This window comes from Eptesicus fuscus, chromosome 7 (assembly GCF_027574615.1).
Source record: "Eptesicus fuscus isolate TK198812 chromosome 7, DD_ASM_mEF_20220401, whole genome shotgun sequence".
In the NCBI taxonomy this organism is placed as follows: Eukaryota; Metazoa; Chordata; class Mammalia; order Chiroptera; family Vespertilionidae; genus Eptesicus; species Eptesicus fuscus.
The window spans coordinates 28,803,756-28,821,577 of NC_072479.1; the positions used below are offsets into that span (position 1 = coordinate 28,803,756).

General features: G+C 39.6%; 1 protein-coding gene across 1 annotated transcript in view; it reads right to left on the reverse strand.

The window, feature by feature from the left end:
- Positions 1-17,822, reverse strand: part of LRRIQ1 (leucine rich repeats and IQ motif containing 1) — a 248,577-nt gene that overhangs the window by 153,460 nt on the left and 77,295 nt on the right. The window contains exons 13-14 of the mRNA XM_054718435.1: positions 16,580-16,673; positions 2,030-2,209 (exon numbers count right to left, since the gene is read on the reverse strand). Coding sequence (XP_054574410.1) covers positions 2,030-2,209; positions 16,580-16,673 — 274 coding nt within the window. The remainder of the gene's footprint in view (positions 1-2,029; positions 2,210-16,579; positions 16,674-17,822) is intronic.

Sequence of the window (17,822 nt, forward strand, 5' to 3'; positions counted from 1 at the left end):
TATGCAAACATAAATCTAAATAATCTTAGTATTTGTTCAAGGTAAACATTAATTATGCATGAAAATTTGGATTATTTTGAAATCTATGAAGTTAATTTTTAATATGAACAGACTATATTTTAAAACATTTAAATAGCAAAACCATATCATATAGATGAGTATGTATGGAAGTACAAGTAGTAATATTTTAAGAATACAAATTCATAATTAAGGCATTTGGAAGCCCATGTTATTGTTCCAGTTATAATAAAGCCTCATCATAAGTAAAATAGGAGATCATTTTCCTTTTTCATTTGTGTTTTCTGCAGCAATGCAAATTAGAAAAAAAGTTATAGAAAGATCATTTATAATTCATTCATAATAATGCATTCAAAATTTGGGATAGGGAATGGGTTCTCTTTTTTGTTATTTGATTAGGATTTTACTCTGTTTCTATACCCTGAATATTTGCATGTGAGGACTGCTTTGCTCCACTGTGCTCCCTAATACCCTATATAATAAAAGCCTAGCAATCAAAATGGCGGAACGACCAGAACGACGAGAGACCAGAATGACCGTGGCCCCTTGCCCCGGCCGATCCAGCCCCCCAGTGGGGACCCCCACCCTAACTGGGGGCATGGCCAGCCTGCAAACCACTCATGACCCCTCGCCCTCACCAGCCCTGCCCCCCAGCGGGGACCCCCACCCGGATCAGGGGCGTGGTCATCCTACAAACTGCCCACAGCCCCTCGCCCCTGCTGGTCCCACTCCCAAGTGGGGACCCCAATCCAGGCCCCAATCAGGGCAGGCCGGCTGGCCCCCACCTGTGCACTGGGCCTCTAACCTATAAATAAAAGGGTAATATGAAAATTGACCCTAATGGTGGAATGACCAGAATGACTGCTTGACCAGTCACTATGAAGTGCACTGACCACCTCTCAGTCCCTTTTCCCTGCCGGCAGGCTCCCATTTCGCAATGGCAAATGGAGAACAAGGGGTGGGTGGCGGGGGACATGGGTGGCACCAGGCCAAGGCCCCTGCCCTGCCAGTTGCCCCACACAGAGGGCGACCCACAGCGGGGGCAGGGTCAGCAAGTGGGTGGGAATGGCTGAAAGCTCGGTCCCTTCCCCCAGCTGTCAGACTCCAATTGCCTGATGGTGAATGGGGAACTGCGGTGGGTGGCAGCGGGGGGTGGGGCTGACTGCAGGCAGCCGGGGAAGATGGCCCTGATTGCAGGCCAGGACTAGGGACTGTACCCGTGCACAAATTTCATGTGCTGAGCCTCTAGTAGAAATATAAAATACTCGAGGCTCTGTGAAAGAAATTCATGCACTAGGAGGGGGTCCCTCAGCCTGGCCTGCACCCTCTCGAATTCCAGGACCCCTCACTCCTTACCACCCACCTGTTCGCTGTTCTTTACACTTGGCTCACTGCTCCTTGGCACTGTCGTGGAGGAGCAGCCATGAGCCTGGCTTCTGGCTGAGTGGCGTTCCCTCTATGGGAGTGCACTGACCACCAGGGGGCAACTCCTGCATTGAGCATCTGTCCCTTGGTGGGACATCATAGCCACCGGTTATTCTGGTTGTTTCGCCATAATAGTCACTCAGGCTTTTATTATATAGATGTGCGATACCCCTTGTATATATAAATATTATCTATATTATAAAACTTGCCTTACTCCATTGCAACTATTTATTTATCTAATTTTCTCTTATGTTAATCTGATTGTGTGTTTTGTCTACAATAATTGTTGAATAACTTTATAATTAATTGAAAGACTGAATAAATGTTTACATCTTATGTTGAAACTATCCTCATGCTTTATTTTATTTTACCTAATATTTTAACTTTTAAATAGCATTCAAAATAGATATTGATATATTTCAAACAATGTAAAGATGATGTCAGATTTTTTGAAGGGAGACTATCCCTAAAACACACTGTTCTAATCCAAAAAAAGGTATGATTATATTGATCAGAATATTTTTAATCATATGTATAAAATGCATTATGTATTTTAATTATGCCAAGATAAAGATAACAGTCTTACCCTTTTCCATTAATATAGTTTTCAATTAGTAAGTTGAATTCTGTAACCTGGGACTGACAAAGTAACAGGAAACATCCTAATTCTGATTGATAGTGTTCTTCAATGTGGCTTTTTGAATAAGAGTCTAGAGTTTCACCATTGAGGATTCTTAGAGCAGGTAATATTTTAAGCAAAGAATGCCTATTGAAAACATAAAAAAAAATATTGAAAAGGAGCACTTATTTCTAAAACAACCATATATCTATTACTTAAACAATAAAAGAACAGAGTATGTCGTGGAAACTGTCACTGCTTTCTAGAGAAAATAATATTATTAAATTGTTTTAAAATGTTCTGATCCAAAATAAGTTTTAGAGTTCTTAACTGTTTCCTTCTAAATACAGCAGGGAAATTCAAGCAGTTAGAAATGATCTGGTAATAAATAAAAGGTTGCATTATAATAATAATAATAATAATAATAATATCAGATGCACTCTTCTATAAAAAAGATAATTAAAATAATCTTACTGAATGTTGCTGTTTATTTGAGAAACAGAGGTAAATTTTGGTTGTTTCTCTTAGTAAAATAGAATGAGTGTAGGGCTAAAACAAGAGGGGTGGGGATTGCGCTGCTTTTCATGATCTGGGAAATCTAAAATTATGTTATTTATTCTTTCAATTACTAAGGATTATATATAATAATATTAATAATACTGTATTATTAATATATATCTTATTTTGTTATATGATAATAAAATAATCAAGATATGGGCATAAGTCTATATCAAACTAGGTCAGACAGCAAAACTTCCAATAAGCCCAGTCATTTTGAAGTACTCCCCAAGCCTTTCACAAGGAGAGTGCAGGCTTCTTTCTACAAGGTTATTATTGGTGGTCACAGGGGCAAAAAGGACATCTTGAATAAGTAAAACTCCTTAGTCAAAAACTAACAGTTCTTTTGAGGAAAACTACTGAGCTTTGAAAAAAGGTATCAAAGAAGAATAAATAAGTGGAAAGCTGTTCCATGAAATTATGTTCATATATAAGAAGATTGAATATTGTCAATAAGTCAGTTCTCCCCAATTTGGTCTTCAGATTCAACTCAATCCCAATAAAAATGCCAACAAGATATTTTGAGGACATCAATAAATCGTATCTAAAGTTTACATGAAGAAGCAAAAAGACCCAAAAAAGCTAACTTAATATTGAAGGAAAAGAACAAAATTCATGGATTAACACTACCTGACTTCAATATTTACTATCAAAATACAGTAACCAAGAGAGCATGGTAGCACTGGGAAAAGAATAGACAAATAGATCAGTGGAACAAAAGAGAGAGCCCAGAATTAGACCTTTGCAGATATCATCAACTAATCTTTGACAAAGAAGCAAATGCATACAATGGAGAAAAGATAAATGGTCCTGGAACAACTGGACAACCACATGCAAAAAAAAAAAAGTATAGATACAGGCCTTAAAACTCTTCGCAAGCTCAGCAAGATGGCAGCTGGCAGGACCACGGTGAGGGAGAGGGTGTGAGTGAGGGAGTGAAAGGGGCGTGTGTGGACGTGTGAGGTGTGGACATGTGTGGTGTGTGCGTGTGTGTGTGAGAGACAGTTAGATCTCACAAAGTCTCAGGGGCTGAAAGACCAGGGTCTCCTGGACAGAGAACCCCTGCCAGGGCTGTGGGCACTCCCCAGGCTGAAGGGCTTGGGCATGGAGCCCATGCCATCTTGAAGGGGAGACATATGTAATACTTTAAACAATAAATAATTTTTACAAAACCTCTTTACAAAGATTAAAAAATGCATCACAAACCTAATATAAAATGTAAAATACCTAGAAAATAAAATAGGAAAAAATCTAGATGACCTTTGGCATGGTAATGACTTTTAGGATACAACATCAAACACAATTCATGAGAGAAATAATTAATAAACCAAACTTCATTAAAATTATATATAAAATTATCTATATATATATATAAAAGGCTAAGTGACCATCACATCTGGAACAACCAAACAGATGGCCGAACAGGCTGCGTGGGGCGACCAGGCTGGCTGGGGGCTTAGTGAGGGGCGACCAGATGACCGAGCAGCAGGCTGCATGGGGCTACCAGGCCCGCGGGGGGGGGGGGGGGGAGTTGGTGGCAAACAGATCAGCGGGGGGGGCGGGCAGTGAGGGACGACCAGGTTGGCAGGGGGGCAGTTGAGGGTGGCCACACTGGCAGGGGGTGCAGTAAGGGGTGACCAGGCCAGCGGGGAGGTACTAAGGGGTGGCCAGGCTGGTGGGGGAGGCAGTTAGGTTTGATCAGGCAGGCAGGCAGGTGAGCAGTTAGTAGCCAGTGGTCCCGGATTGTGAGAGGGATGTCCAACTGCTGGTTTAGACCCAATCCGCATCTGAAGATATCACCTAATTAAGTAAGTGGTCCATTAAGGCAAAAATGCCTAGGGCCAACAAATGTCACCACGCATACTGTAAATAGTTATAATCTTGATAGTCTTGCTATTAAGTAAAAGTAATCACAGGAGAGGTATAATTACATGTCCCTCTATAAAAGTCAAAAGGAAGAATACTACACTTTTTATTTTTATTTTCTGGGGATATAGATGATTAGCTCCCCTACCTCTCTCCATCCCCCCAGGAAAAACAAATGCCTTTTTCTCCTTAGTAATATTTAAATTAGGATAGAGAGAAAATAATTAGATTTGGTTTTTTAGAGTAATTATCAGATATTTTAGAATTTTAAGAAGCAGATAAAAAGCTTAATGCTTTGCAAAAAAGGTTTGAACTAATTAAGAAAATGTGGGTCCAAATACTGTGAACTTTTTTAGTAGGCTGGAAGTTACCAGTGTTTGCCAAAAAATTACCATGTTTACCACAAAAAAGTGAAATAAATAGCATATATTGTGTTTCTGGCTGGATTCATTTGAAGGTTTGGTTCAAAAGCAGAATGTTATCCTATATAATAAAGAGGTAATATGCAAATTGACCCTCATGCACTCACAAGATGGCTGCCTACCACCAGGCAGGCTGTGTGGGGTGACCAGGCCGGCAGGGGAGTTAGTGAGGGATGACCAAACAACTGAACAGCAGGCTGCGTGGGGTGACCAGGCCAGCAGGGGTGGCAGTTAGGGGCAACCAGGCAGGCAGGCAGGTGAGTGATTAGGAGCCAGTGGTTCAGGATTATGAAAGGGATGTCCAACTGCTTATTTAGGCCCGATCCCGGGGACAGGCAGTTGGACATACCCCAAGGGGTCTCAGATTGGAGAGGGTGGAGGTTGGGCTGAGGGCACCCCCCCCTCCCGTGCATGAATTTTGTGCACCAGGACTCTAATATTAAGATAATAGCTATTCATCACAGGTGATGAGGTAATTAGAGGAGCTGATCACAGATGTACAATCTATACTAATAAAAGCCTAGGTGGTCCTCGTGTCCTTGTGCCCTCGCCCAATGCCCTCACGTCATCACAAGATGGCCTCCACAAGATGGCCACCCTCACATTGTCACAAGATGTCTGCCACAAGATGTCCACCACAAGATTCTTGGCAGGGGAGGGCAGTTGGGGTCAATTGGGGTGGCAGGGGAAGGCAGTTGGGGGCCATTGGGCCATCAGGGGAGGGCAGTTGGGGGTGATCAGGCCTACAGGGAAGGCAGTTGGGAACCATTTGGCTGGCAGGGTTGGGCAGTTGGGGGCGATCAGGCTGGTAGGGGAGGGCAGTTGGGGTCAATCGGGCCAGCAGGGGAGGGCAGTTGTTGGAGATCAGGCTGGCAGGGGAGCAGTTAGGGGCCAATCAGGCAAGCAGGCAGGTGAGCGGTTAGGAGCCAGCAGTCCCGGATTGTGAGAGGGATCCCAGATTGGAGAGGGTACAGGCTGGGCTGAGGGACACCCCCCTATGCACGAATTTTGTGCACCAGGCCTCTAGTATTAAATATAACATGAAATCTTTGACTGAGGTTCTCCTTAGAGCAAGGAAAAATTATTCTCTGAAAGTGAAGCTCATAATAATCAAAATATAGTGGCAAGATCAACTATTCATATGACATGCTATCAAATTGTTTATTACATTAGTAATGGAGCTACATTGTATTTTAAATATTCACCAAAGTCCCAGGTCAAGTTTTCATCAAGACATGACTGTAATGTCAAAATAACTTATTTACTCATACTTAATTATAAAATGCCATGTATGACATAATATTTTTGAGGCATGATAATAAAGGGTATTGAAAATTAAGCCTGTAATGTTTATCCAACTTAAAAAAGATGCTCTAATTCTCTTACTGTTCCTGCTTCTTTAGTTTAAATTTCCTAAATTATAGGAGAGCAAACATAAGGCTTCAATAACTTGACAGAAATAGTCCTTGAGAATAATGAACAGTTCTAATTCTTTGTTTCAAGCAAATTTCTGCTAGAGTGGACCTGAGGAGCAGAGGAATGCAGTATACCAATGACAGACTCCAGTCTTTGAAATAGGTGTATCTTATAAGGAAAATTAATAAAGCAGAATTTTTTATTATAAGTAGCATTACTTAGTAGTTAGGTAAAGCTGCCTTTTTTTCCCTAGGGTATAATCATTTCTGGTAAACACACAAAGTTTTTCACCAGGATCCTGGACCCTCAGTGGTCGTGCAGATGCAGTAACACCTATGAGACCCTCCTACGCAGCCACCTTTCAGGTCTCATTTTGGCTAAATGAGCAAGTGTCAACAAAAGGAAGGCAATACTCACACTGCTAACATGAGACCCACAAAGTCTAACATATCTATTCTTTATCTTAATCACTCTAAATCCATTGGGATGAGAATTCAAGGCTAGATCTCTCTGTGTGCCTTCAACCCTCAGGTATTGTTTCTGAAAAGATTGCCCTTGAACTGCTGCATCAGTGATGCCTGGGACACTTTTTAAAATGCAGATTCTTCAGTTACACCAGACATGTACTGGTGGGTCCAGAGGAATCTCTAATTATAAAATATAGCCTTTCTTGTGCACCTTACAGAATAAAAACCACTGTATTAGGGAGGAAATAGACTACAACACATTATGCTAAAATCAGAGATGCTTAGGTTTAAAGTTAACTCTGGAATTTTAATAATTTAAAAATTGTCTCTAATTTTCAAGAAAAATAAAGCTTTCATGGAAAATGATAACAAAACCTATATATCAATGATTTTAGAAGAATTGCCCAAAAAATATAAGAGCTATTGTGGGCCTAGGCAGTTATATTACAACTAGAGGCCCGGTGCATGAATTTGTGCATGGGTTGGGTTCCTTGGCATGGCCTGCAGGGATTGGGCTGAAACTGGCAGTACAACGCCACCTGCTGCTCCTGCCTGCCGCTCCCACTCATCCTGGCCCTGCTGCACCTACCGCAGGCTCATGCCCAGTCAGTCCCAATTGGGAGAGGCTCGCATGCCACAGTGGTGCTCTCCAGCTGTGAACCCTGCATCTGGCAGCTATCCCAAGGGGTGGGGGGGGGGGGGGTTGGGACACAATCGGCCCTCCACGTGGGTGGTGGGATGCCCTTGCTGGCCTGGGATCTGGATCCATCCTGCTGACGTTTGTGCCAGTTGTCAGGAGCCACCTAGCGGCCACTTTTATATCATTTCTTCCTTGTGGAGTGTCTAGGGAGGGGAAGCAGCCTCAGTGCCTGAGGCCAACTTCCAGGAGGCCAACAGTGCTGTAGGAATTGTGCCGTCGGCATCGATCCGACGGTGCCTGGACCATTTTCCGGAGATTGGACCTGCAAGACTACTGAGGGAGGGAGTGGCTGCCACAGGGCTGGTGGGCCACAGGGACAGGTCAGTCAGCTGAATGGCGCTCCCACTGTGGGAGTGCCCAGACCACCAAGGGGCAGCTCCTGCGTTGAGCATCTGCCCCCTGGTGGTCAGTGCGCATCATAGCGACTGATCAACCAGTCATTTATATATAGATTAGAGGCCCAATGCAAGAAATTCGGCGGCTTTGTCCAGAAGGTCGTCCGGAAGGACGTCTGGTCTAATTCGCATATTATGCTTTTATTATTATAGATTACTAGTAGCCCTGTGCACGAATCCATGCACCAGTATCTCTCTTCAGGGCCTGAGCTCTCTGCAACCACGTCCAGAGGCTCTCCGCAGCCCAGAGGCCCATCCACGGCCAGGCATTGAACACTTGCCTCACCACCACAGCGATGAAGCAAGCATTCTGCCAGGCCGCTCATGCTGCCCGCTCTCAGTGGCCGCCCCCCCCAGGACTCGGAGGCTCCGGCAGGGCTGAGAGGACTGGGCACTGGCATCTTGTGGCTATGGGCACCACCATCTTTGTGATGGAGTGACGGTTAGTTTGCATATTACCATTTTATTAGATAGGACTAGAGGCCCGGTGCACGAAATTCATGCATGGGGGTGTGTGTCCCTCTGCCCAGCCTGCACCCTCTCCAATTTGGGACCCCTCAAGGAATGTCCGGTAGGATCGGGCCTAAACAGGCAGTCGGACATCCCTCTCACAATCCAGGACTGCTGGCTCCCAACTGCTCGCCTGCCTGCCTTCCTGATTGCCCCTAACCACTTCTGCCTGCCAGCCTGATCACCCCCTAACCACTCCCCTGCCAGCCTGATTGCCTATAACTGCCCTCCCTTGCAGGCCTGGTCCCTCCCAACTGCCCTCGCCTGGTGGCCTGATCGCCCACAACTGCCCTCCCTTGCAGGCCTGGTCCCTCCCAACTGCCCTCCCCTGCTGGCCTGATCACCCACAACTGCCCTCCCTTGCAGGCCTGGTCCCTCCCAACTGCCCTCCCCTGCTGGCCATCTTGTGGCGGCCATCTTGTGTCCACAAGGGGGCAGCCATCTTGTGTGTTGGAGTGATGGTAAATTTGCATATAACTCTTTTATTAGATAGGATTATTATAGATGATTTGTTCACTGATTAACATTGTCATTAATTTTTTTTAAATCCTCACCGGAGGATATGTTTGATTTTATTTAGAGAGAGAGGAAGAGAGAGATCATTGCCTCCCATATGCACCTCAACTGAGAATTGAACCGCAACCTAAGCATGTGCCCTGACCAGGAATCAGACCCTCAGCCTTCTGGTGTACAGGATGATGTTCCAGCCAACTGATCTACCCGGCCAGGGCTGCCATTGGTTTTATATAAGTGGTATGAAAGTTTCTTAGAAAAATATTCCTGTGAGACTGAAATTAGAGAATACATATCAAATATATAGATGAAACCAGTTTCCTATTAAAAATTGTGAAGATAAAATAAAGAGCCATTTCAACCAAATAATCTAATACAATCCTAGAGAGAAAAAAATGTAAGAATTTGCTTTATCAGATTAATGTACAGATAAAAAATTTTACCTCCACCATGTTTTATTTTAATTAAACAAGTGTTTATGTTACAAACAAAATAATTAAAAATAAATAAATTCAAAATAGTGGACATTAGGTTTGTGTCTAGGTGTGCAGTTGGTGCTATGTGGACTCTATTCTGATGTTAACAGACATCACATCATCAAGGGACAAAATGATACTTTTATCATCAAATACTATATTTTGGACATGGTTATTGACATAGATATTATTAAGTAAATACACCATTTTAGTTATAGGGAATAATTCTAGAGTTGGTGGTTCAACAGGACTTGAATTTTTACTTTTGGAATATTTTAATGTTACATTTATCATCTATATATTAAAAAGTTACCAAATGATTTATATTAGTCAGAATATTTCGAACTTCTTTTGGATGTAAAAAATTCATTTGCTTGGGAATTTCACGTGTGACAACATCTTGAAATGTGTGATTTATATAATAACTAGAGTGGAGTTAGTCTTTTATTTTAAAATATTTTTCTTTAGTTTTTTTTAAGTGAACAGGTCTCAGATCTGTAACAGTAGTGCATGGATTGGCCTTAATTAAATTCAAATGCAGTCTTATAAAAGTCTATGATAAATATATTAGAAAGTGCTGTAACAAGTTTATTCATGGATAAGAATACAGTGTATCTCAACATTAGTATTTTCCAGCTGGGTTCCTCTTAGTCAAAGGCTGAATCAATATTTCATTTAGTGAAAACTTCCTGGTGAATATTCTGTCACTTAAGAAGCTCTATTAATCATTAATAAGTGAAACACATTCCCAAAGGAGATTCCAAACTGAGTCTGTGGTTTAAGTTCTAAAAAGATATATATATATTTTTTCTTTTCTTTTTTAGCACATCAGTTTTGTTCATGCCATCACTGGCTAGACATGAAAGTAAAAAGCCAATTGGGAAAATCTACAACTAATCCCTTTGTTGGTATCAAGGGGTTATGTAAAGTTCATTGGAACATACTGGTTAAAGTTTGAGTTGATACTTTCATTAGCAAATCCATATTTTATAGATTATGAGATATTAATCCCTTTAGATAAATGAGTCTTTTTAAAATTATGAAAAATTATGCCAACTAATATAAGTGAAATTTGATATGTACTATTTTCAAGTTGGTATTACTCTAGTCCAGAAAAGTTCATTTAAATATAAAAATTATAATAGCTAAATTGTGTATATATTTATAATATAAATACTACCTATTTTCTTTCAGTATTATTTCTAATTAAATATTTTCTTCAAGACTGTAAAGTATATATAGTTAAGTAAGTGTAACATGTGAATATCTATCTATATATCTTTTGGGGGGAGTGTTGCAGGGCTGGGTGATAAAGGTGAAGGGATTAAAAAAACACCACACACCTCATAGACACAGACAACAGCATAGTGTTTACCAGAGGAGAAGGGAGAGGGTCGGGGGAGGTAGAAGAAGGTAAGGGGAAGATAAATGGTGATGGAAGGAGACTTGACTTTGGATGGTGAACTCACAATAAAATACACAGATGATATATTATAAAACTGTACACCTGAAACCTATATAATTTTATTAACCAATGACACCCCCCAATAAATTCAATAAAATATCTAGATTTTAATAGATTGATATAAATATATTTACCACAAGCATATTCTATTAAAAAATAAGTGTTTATGCTTCCTATAAACAAAAATAAATTTGAAGATTATTCAGGACACTAGAGGCCCGGTGCATGAAAATTCGAGCACTTGGGGTGTCCCTCAGACCAGCCTCCACCCTCTCACAGTCTGGGACCCCTTGGGGATGTCCACCTGCTGGCTTAGGGGGGATCGGGCCCAAGCTGGTAGTCAGACATCCCTCTGGCAGCCCAGGAGCCCTTGGGTAATGTCCAACTAAAGGCTTAGGCTGACCACCAGGGGGCAGCTCCTCCATTGAGCATCTGCCCCCTGGTGGTCAGTACACATCATAGCAACCAGTCGTTCAACCGCTGGGTCAATTTGCATATTGCCCTTTTATTATATAGGATAGACTAGAGACCCAATGCACAAAGTTTGTGCAAGGGGCTCAGCCCTCACAGCTGTGGCAGCTTGCTTCGGCCTTTGCAGCCCGGCTTTGTCTGGAAGGTCATCTGGAATGTCGTCCAGAAGGTAGTTCTGCTGTCTGGTCTAATTAGCATATTCTACTTTTATTATTATAGATAGGTTTGTTTCTAGTTGCAACTGGCAGTTTGACAGCTCCTTGAATGGAAACTGATACTGGATCAGCAGGAGAATCCATGTCTTATCTGTCCAACACCTAATAGAAAAACCATTGCCCCTAAAGACGTGGCTCTAAATCATGGGCACAACTACTTATTTTATTTTTCCTCGTAGACTTGGTCTACATAGTTACTTTGGAAAATAAAGATAGATATTTAAAAACAGCCCACCAAGTATTTTCATTATAAATATTTCCTGCCAAGCAGAGTCTTTTGGACATAATTATACTCTTCTTTTTGTATGGAAGATTTCACTCTAAGATCTGGATCCTAGAAATAAGGACCCAAGACTTGGGGTTAGTGCTTTAAATTCCCAAGCAAGAGAAGCACAGACTTTTAACACAGCCACCTGACCTCCTTTTCTCAGTTATTTCCTTCATCAGGGTGTTTTATGTGTTTGTGTGGCTTTTTTAAACTTGATTTTAAATCTTATCAAACTTGAGAGGTTTAACTCAAAGTTTTCCTCTTCAGGGAAGGCAGTGTTTCCTCGTTGCACTAAATTAAGGTGGTATTCCCAAATTTCTAAACCATATCTATACCTTCAATAATTATCAGTGTTAGGTACTAAAATCTAAGAGTTAAGAGCACAGACTCTGGAACCTCACTGCATGGTTTGAAACTGGGCTCCTCCACTTGCTAGGTGTATGACCTTCAATGTTATTTAGGCTTTTTGTGAACTAATTTACCTTAAATATAAAATGGGGATACCAGTTAATAATTTAATTATGCATATTGTAGGGATTAAATGATGAACAATGCTGGCACAAAGTAAATGCTATTTGAAGGTTTGCTATTAGTTTTCATGGTTATCATTTTTTGCTATCCCTCACAAGATCACAAAAATTACTTGAATTCTTGGGTTACACTGAATTTCCTTTATAATGTCCAACATGTTATGACACTATATATGGTAGGCACCCCCTAAATACTTGGAGACTGAGAACCTATATATAGTCTAGTTTCCCTAGAAATAGACAATGGTAGATTTCTGTGTGCTTCCAGGAATTGTTCTTGAAAAAATATGTATATTATCCCATTCAATTCTCACAACTACCCTATAAGACAGGTACTGTTTTTATCATCACTTTATTAATGAGGATTTCGAGACTTGGGCAAGTTATTTGCCCAGAATTACACAGTATGTGGCAGGATTAGAATGTACTTGTTTAAAACACAGTGATTTCCAAACTTTAGTGTGTATGGACTCATACTAAGGGCTTAGTAAAGCACAGATAAGTCATCATCCCCTAGTTTCTGATTAAGTGAGTCTGGATAGTATCCAAGATTTTGCATTACTAATAGATTTCCAGATGATGATAAAGTTGGTGGTCTGGGGATACGCCTTTGAGAATCATTGCACTGGATTGTACTCTTTCCTCTATGCTACACAACTTAAACTGTATTTGGAAGCATGTCCCTAAAGTAGAAATTGACAAGTTCTGTTCTAAAACATGTGAATACATAAAAGTTTTCCTAAAAAACAACAACAGTGTAACATTAAAAATTTATGCGGAAACTGAGCTTTGAAAGAAAAAAAAAAAAAAGACTTTCTGGCAAAGGCAATATCTCTACTGTGATACACAAGTTATCACAAGTAGCAAATTACACAGGTGTTTGACTTGGTGTAAAAATGCAATTTTCTTAACCAAAGACCAATGAACAAATACAGGAAACCAATTCAGGGGTGGGCAAAAGTAGGTTTACAGTTGTGAGTACACAAACAAGAGTTTATACTTGTATAGCTATTAATTATTGTTTTATCTTCTTTTATTCCAACTGTAAACCTACATTTGCCCAACCTTGTACATCTGGAAAGAGAGTGTTAGAGAGGTTAGCAGAGGCCTCAAAGGAGGCAGCAGAGACTACTCCCTAAACTCTCTTGTCTTGTTCTGCAGGTAAATTAAACCAGACATAGAAGTTTTAAACATGACCAGGTCACTGGTTCCTCTATCAGATACTCTGTATTCCTTCTGCAGTCATCAGAGCCAGGACCTCTTACTGTGATCATGCATCAAAGGGAAACCAAGTCAGAGCAAACAGCCAACTGCTCCTGCCCTCAAGTCGGATGTCATAACAACCCCTTTTTAAATCTTAAATTTCTTCTTTTCTATATTTTGTTCAAAACTGTTGCATTTTCACTACATGATCAAATTGATAAGACTTGCTGACTTGATCCAAACTCTGAGGGTCCTGAAACAGATGTTTCTACCTAAACTTTAATAAATGATTGCTTTTCCCTGTACTTGCATATTACCAACTCACCTTGCTATATTGGGTTGCATACCCAGTCTATTTTTAGCTTTGTTCTGCCTTGATGTACCCATGACCTGACATGACACAAATGTCAAAGTATAATAAATCATGTTGAATCTTTTAACAAATGCATGCTCTGAACATTAAAAGAAACACAAGTTTAGGCCAGAATCATCATCAGAAATTCCTAAGTGGACATACCCAAGTCTCAGTATTCCAGGATGCAATTCACCTGGACCTGGGTAAATGAGTAATGATCTCTGAGTGTGTGTGAGAAAAAGGGAAAGAACCAGTGGAAAGTAAAAGGCAGAAACATGATAGGAATCCACATAGGGCACAGGGCTGAAAATAATTCTGATCAGCTAACGTTGAAAGAATACAAATAAGAGGTATTAGGGAGAATACTCAGAAACTCAGCACCATAGCACTAAAGATTTCCCACAGAACTTAAAAGCAAGCTTTGAACACATCTCACTAATTCCAAGTAATTTAGCTGCTGCATGTCAGAAACAAAATAGATGCCATTTCATTTTTTAAAAATATGATATCAACAATATCAAATTTAAAATGTCTGTAATAAAACCAGAATTGACCAGTTATGCAAGAAGCAGGAAAATATGACCCAATCAGAAAAAAAGAAACCACTGACACCCAAACTCAAAATGAAAAAGTTGATGGAACTAGCAGACAAGAATGTGCAAACAGCATTATAAATATTCTGTTCAAGATGATTCAGGAAAACATGAGCATGATTAGGAGAAAAATTGCAAATGGTGTTAAGGCTTAAATGAAACTCCTAAAGATGAATAACAATATCTAAAATTTGAATTGAAAAATAGTCTGGATGAAATGAATTACAGAGTAGATACATAAGAAGAAAATATCAAAAAACTTGAAAACACAGCAATAACTATTAAGAGTGAAATACAGGCAGAAAAGAAAAGTATTATAAATGTAAGAACAGAGCAATAGCGACTTCTGGGATATATCAACTGGTATAATATTGGTGAAATTGGAGTCCTAGTAGGACAAGATAGGGAAGGAGGCAGAAAAATAGTTGAAAAAATAATGGCCAAAAAATTATCAGATTTAAAAAATATATATATTTTTTATTGATTTCAGAGAGGAAAGGAGAGGGAAGAGAGAGATAGAAAAATCAATGATGTGATAGAATCACTGATTGGCTGCCTCCTGCATGCCCCCCACTGGGGGTCCAGCCCATAACCCAGGCACGTGTTCCCAGCCAGAATCGAACCTAGGACCCTTCAGTCCACAGGCTGGCGTTCTATCCACTGAGCCAAACCAACCAGTGCAAAAATTCTCAGATCCATCAGTTTCAAGAGGTTGAATTAATTCTAAGCAGAGTAAATCCATATATAATCATACCGAACACATCATTATCAAACTGCTGAAAAGCACTGATAAAGGGAACATCTTAAAAATATCCAGAGACAGTCCAGGCCAGTGTGGTTCAGTTGGTTGACTGACATCCCAAGCACTGAGAGGTCACTGGCTCGATTCCCACTCAGGACACATGTTGCAGACTCAATGTTTTTTTTTTCTCTCTCCCTCTCCCTTCCTCTCTCTCTAAAATCAATAAAAACACATTTTAAAAAAAAAGTATCCAGAGACAGACCTGGCCAGGTGGCTCAGTTGGTTGGAGTATTGTCTTGTACACCAAAAGGTTGCGGGTTCAATTCCTGGTCAGGTCACATACCTAGGTTACAAGTTGGGCGCATACGGTAGGTAACCAATCATCCTCTCTTCTCTCTCTCTCTCTCTCGCTCTCTCTCTCTCACTCTCGCTCTCGCTCTCTCTCTCTCCTCTTCCTGTCTAAACATATGCTTAGGTGAGGATTTTTTAGAAAAGTATCCAGAGACAGAGGAATGAAGATAAGAATGTCAGCTAACTTTAGGTCAAAAACATGGAAGTCATAAAGACAATTGAGAGACATTTTTAAAGTCCCAGGAGAGGGAACTGACAGCAACAGAGAATGAGGTAATTTTCTGGGGTGATAAAAATGTTCAGTGTCTTGCTTATGGTGGATTTTACACAATATTCATATTCATAAACAGAATTGATGAAGTTTACTATATGTAAATTATCTTTTAAAAAGTTGATTATATAAAAGATACTAGTCAATTTAGGGGAAATAGTGCTATCATAATATGAGAGTTTCAATTAGAGTAACTTTTATGAAGAGGAAAATTAATTTTTAAAATTATAGAATACTTTCCTTCATTTATACCTATGTACTGCAATGTTTCAAAGAGAGGCATAAAATCACACATGCTTATAATATATATAATAGATACAAACTTTCTATTTTAAGAAATTAAAACAAAATCAAATTATTGACAGAAGGGAAACAATTTTAAGAGATTTAGGTGACTCATAAAAAGTAATTCCCAACAAATAAATGTATTTTCATAAATAAAAACAACAACAAGTTAACATCATACTAACACAGTCACATAATCAGCAATAGGGATCAGAATTATCAGTTCAAATCTGCATTAGTTCATAAAATGCCAAAAATTATTATAGGTGAAAAGTATTTTCAAACTACTCTTACAAAACTATTTTGTCTTGAGTAACTTTTAAATTATTTTTATTAACTTTTCCCAAGCAAATTGTATACTCAAAATGATTTTCATCAACTTCTGTTTTCTACAACTATAATAAAGTATGTGCATAGGGTACAACAGTTTTGTTTTGTTTTTTACCTCCAGTTTATTTCTTGAAGAAGTGGGTTTCCAGTGATATTCAATTCACGGAGAGAATAGCATGCATCAAAACACTTTAGGGTACTTGTAAGATCTATAAAAATAAACAGTAAGAATCATTATGAAATATTTCAGATAAAGAAATCACAGATCAATGAACATTTTACTTAATTAGCTATTAAATAAGCAACAAAAATTATTTGTTCTGCAGAAAACAATATACAGACTATATTAAGACTCTACTGCCAGAATATATATTTCTACAGCTGTGTGAACTTATGTAAATCATACAACTGATTTATAATTCAGTTTCATACCTATCTCACAGAGTGAGGATTAAATAAAATAATGTGTGTAAATGGCTTAAAACAGTTCATTCCAGGTTGTAAACACAAAATTAGAAAAAGTTAAATCTAAAGTAATAGGATAAGTGGTAAAATTGAACATATCCTTAAATAGAATTACATGGACCTATTAAACTTTCAAAAATAAAAATAGTCGGTCAATCTCAGAATTTCTCTCCCACAGAAAACCATCATAAAACTGGACAATGTATATGAAGCACCTGTTCTTAAGCCTGACTCTGAGAGAAGGGAAACACACATGGTGACCCTGCAATCACAGTAGTTTTCTGCCTGAAAGCATGTTACCACTTCAGAGCAAGAAAGTGGAAAACAAGCAAAGAAGCTATTTTGCTGCGTGAGGAGGCAAAGATTAGAACTGAAGCTGGAATTTATGGTAAAAAAAAAAAGGACTGATAAGAAGCTGTGTATATATATGTTGGGGGTGGGAGGTGGGAGAAGAGTCTATGTGAAGATTTACTGCAGGTTCCTAGAGGAGGGCTAGGCGTTACATAGGCAGGCAAGACTGAGAAAACTAGCAGAGATCACCTTCTGTAGGGCTAAAGAGCTGAATGATGTCACTAAAGTTCATGAAGAAATGAAAGACATGGGGGTTTCAGCCCAGCCAGAATGAGGCCAAATTGAGTAGAGATTCAACTAAAATCCAAAAGACTATGCATTGGAAACGAAATGGCCTGGTGTAGGGGCATGCACTAAGAGTTGAAAGCTAAAATGAGTTGTCCTAGGAGAGAATAAAATGAAAGCTGACAGAAACAAATTATCCATTAATACTTTAACTGTCTGCCAGAATTAAACTTAACACCCTTTTATTAAATATTTTTTATTGAGAGGAAGGAAGCAGGAAAGAGATAGAAACATCAATGATGAGGGAGAATCACTGA